The sequence below is a fragment of the Gavialis gangeticus genome, unplaced genomic scaffold (assembly GCF_001723915.1).
Source record: "Gavialis gangeticus isolate Ggan-Ray unplaced genomic scaffold, GavGan_comp1, whole genome shotgun sequence".
In the NCBI taxonomy this organism is placed as follows: Eukaryota; Metazoa; Chordata; order Crocodylia; family Gavialidae; genus Gavialis; species Gavialis gangeticus.
This window is the reverse complement of record NW_017729027.1, coordinates 51,144,496-51,147,722: the sequence shown is the minus strand read 5'-3', so window position 1 is coordinate 51,147,722 and position 3,227 is coordinate 51,144,496. Positions and strand designations below refer to the sequence as shown.

The following is a 3,227-nucleotide window of genomic DNA, read 5'->3' as shown; positions in this document are numbered from 1 at the left end:
AAAGAGTCCAAGGCTTTAACATTGACATCGTTGTGTCAGCCATGAGTCTAGTTATAGATACAATAACCCATGCCTGGGTCCTTAGCTTCTACTGGAAGGATTGACGAGAACACCACTTGTGTTCCAAGCTTCTTAATCTTCCTTCCCGGAAGGAATTTTCCTTCCTTTCTTACAATCTCTGATCTGCTCAGTGCTATTTCTGGCCATATCATTTGTGCCTACATGCAGAAAGCAGGAAGGGGTAGTGGTGTAAGGAATAGACGAGTTCTGGGAATCCTTCTGTAACATCCTGAATACAGGCTCCAGGCAGAAAGCACACCTCCCAGGACCTCAAATCTGGACAAAAAGACTGATGTTTGTGTCCACCACATAAATGAGTCACGTACCACCACCACACTCCTCTTTTTTCTCAGTGCAGTGATGTTAGAGCCCCTGCCTGCTCTTCTTGCTCTCTAGACTGCTGGATTCTCTGCATCTTGCATGCTGATGTTTAACCTCTGCCTCTTCTCCAGCTGTTCTACTGAAGAGTGCCTGAAAGTGGTTACTGATTGCAATCCATTTCTCTTGAATTCAGGGACCTTTTTCCTTCTAGAAGTCCATATTGCCACTTCTTTTCCCTTTGGCCTCTCTAGTGCCAGTTTCTCACAATTCCTATCAAAAAAGTCTTCATTTTCCATAATAGCATGTAGCATGGATACCCATGCTTCCAAACCTTCAATCTGTTCCTCCAAGATAGACGGATCTTGGAGGAAATAAAATAAAAAGGTCTTGACCCTCTGAGAGGAGCACGGATGTGGCACATCCCATGCAAGTAACAACGGTTGATCCCATCTCCATTAATGCCTCCTGTGCTCCCTGGAAGACACCTGGGCTGCTGAAAACAGAACAAAAGTAAAAAGACCCACACACGCAGATAGAGAGGAAGATTCCTGGGAGCAAGGGAGCAGGGCTCTATTTGCTTCTTCTCTGTTCACAAGGGGCTACCTTTTATAAGGCTGTGTAGCCTGGCCCTGCCTGACTACTCCCCTCAACTACCTAAACCATCCCCACTTGAAGCAAATCACTCCCCACACAGCTCTGAGCACAAACCCTGTCAAACAGTTACTCCAAAAACAGGCACAAGGTAAAACCCACAGACACCACAGATCACATAAGGTTGAAGCATCCTATCCTCAAATCTATAAGGTCCTGATCATAATTCACTGTGTAGGTGCTTAATAGGATTTAGACAAAATTTAGGATATGTAAAGTGTATATAAACAGTCCAAAGGTGGCAAAAAGACAGAATGTGACTAACCTATTGGTTATGACACTTGGTTGTGAAGGGGGAGTCCTAGTTCTAGTTTCTGGTGGCAAGAGTGTTTATGCATCTTACAGTAGATAGCCACTTGGGGGGAAAAAACTCCAGAAATAACTGACAGCAAAGACCAGCACCCAAATATATCACTTCAAAGAGAGTGCTGTACTAACTGGGCTACAAAGTCAGGTTCCTTTTTGCTTCTTCAGTGAGCCAGCTTCAACAGGAGGACTGGAGGTGGAAGGTGACTTTTATTCAGCCTAGTCTGGGAGTAAAGGCACTGCCCCCAGAGGTGGGAGATATGGGTTTGAGTCCTTTCAGGCTGATGAAGGCCTATCACCCAGGCCTCTCACTTTCTAGACAAGTCCTTAAGGCAAGTGCTCCTTGGCAAACCATGTTGTTGACTTTGTTGATTAATTGTCCTCTCCTTGGGGCTTAGGCCTAGTGGTTAAACGTAGATCACCTGCAAGTGGATTAGGATGTCACCCTCCCCACCCTTACACGCACACCCTTCAGTTTTAACTGGCTTAAGAAAAAAAATTATGGATTTACTTGGACCCTGAGCCCAGGTCCAGCTACAATCACACTGTTTTATTTATGAAAAGAGAGAAGGGCATTTAATTGTATTAGTCTGAAGCCATGAAGAAGGCACCTTAGAGTCTATTGAGAAAGCTTGTGAAAGTTTATTCAGAGAGACAAGATTTTTGTAGGTACTGGCCTAGTTCATTAGATACTAAGCACCCTGACACCCTGCTCTGCCTTCTGCCTGTTGTATTTATGTGCTTCATAAATATAGGACTTGGCCATTTATTGTATTCTTGATAGTCCCTAAAAATACACAACAAAATTAAAGTGTCAAATGGAGTTGATCTTCTGATATTGTTACCTCTTGTTGCAGTTCTACAAAACAGGGTAAATATTTTAATAACGCCACTTTGTCATCTGAGGAACATATGAAAGTACCTGTGTCAAATGACTTCAGAGAATTTGTTTTGGAAATGCAAAAAACTATTACAAGCCTCAGAAACCAGGTAAGGGGAATATAACAAACATTTTTCATCTTTAAGTTTAATTTAGAATGTTTTGAACTCTATAAGTACATTTTCAAAGGACATTATTGCTCCTAGAGTATTTTTAAAATACTTAGTCTTCTGTGACATCATCCAAAAAATATCTGATCAAAATGCAACACAGCATAGCATAAAATTGTTGATTATTTTTTGTAATTTTTTATATCTTGCACTAAGCAGAGATAAACTGTAGATGCCTGTCTCTGAAACAGTAAAGCAGTACATTTCAGTCTCCATCTGTGAAACTGCGTATGGATTTAGGGTGGGCTTTTCCCTACTTCCAATGACTTTATGGGGATTAGTAGAATTTTCTGAATACAGATAAAGGGTGAGTGTCTAAGGGAAATCTACCTACTGTGACATATCTGTGCTAAAGTATACAGTTGATATAAAATGAAGGCATGTATGTCATTTTGGTATATGCCATTCTTCCACAGAATGCTGTAAAAGAAGTGTCTTTATGTGAGAGTAGGTAAAATAACTTATAAAACATATTACTACTCTGATTATTATGTCTATTTGAGATGTTTAAACACGGCAGAAAACTCCCAAGGTTGTTCAAAGTTATGAAATTCCAGTACATATAACTCCACAATAAATGTACTGGATACATGAAAGATTTAGAAATATTTATCTCTAATAAATAGAGGCCTTCTGTTTGAAGGTGCAGTTTAGTAGTAGTTTTATCTGCAGTTGGGTCCAGCTCTGCAGATTTTCAGGTTAATTATCAAAATGCAGGCACAAATTACATTACATAAAGGCACCCCTTGTGTATTTGGAAATATACCCTTTCTGGTAAGGGTGGCTGTAGCCAGACCAGGCCCCAGTTATGGTAATGATGCTTACTGGTAGCCAAGTGA

At 40.8% G+C, this 3,227-nt stretch overlaps 1 protein-coding gene across 1 annotated transcript in view; it reads left to right on the top strand.

The window, feature by feature from the left end:
* The window catches only part of PXDN (peroxidasin), a 168,096-nt gene that overhangs the window by 152,460 nt on the left and 12,409 nt on the right, over nucleotides 1–3,227 (top strand). The window contains exon 21 of the mRNA XM_019520343.1: nucleotides 2,196–2,328. Coding sequence (XP_019375888.1) covers nucleotides 2,196–2,328 — 133 coding nt within the window. The remainder of the gene's footprint in view (nucleotides 1–2,195; nucleotides 2,329–3,227) is intronic.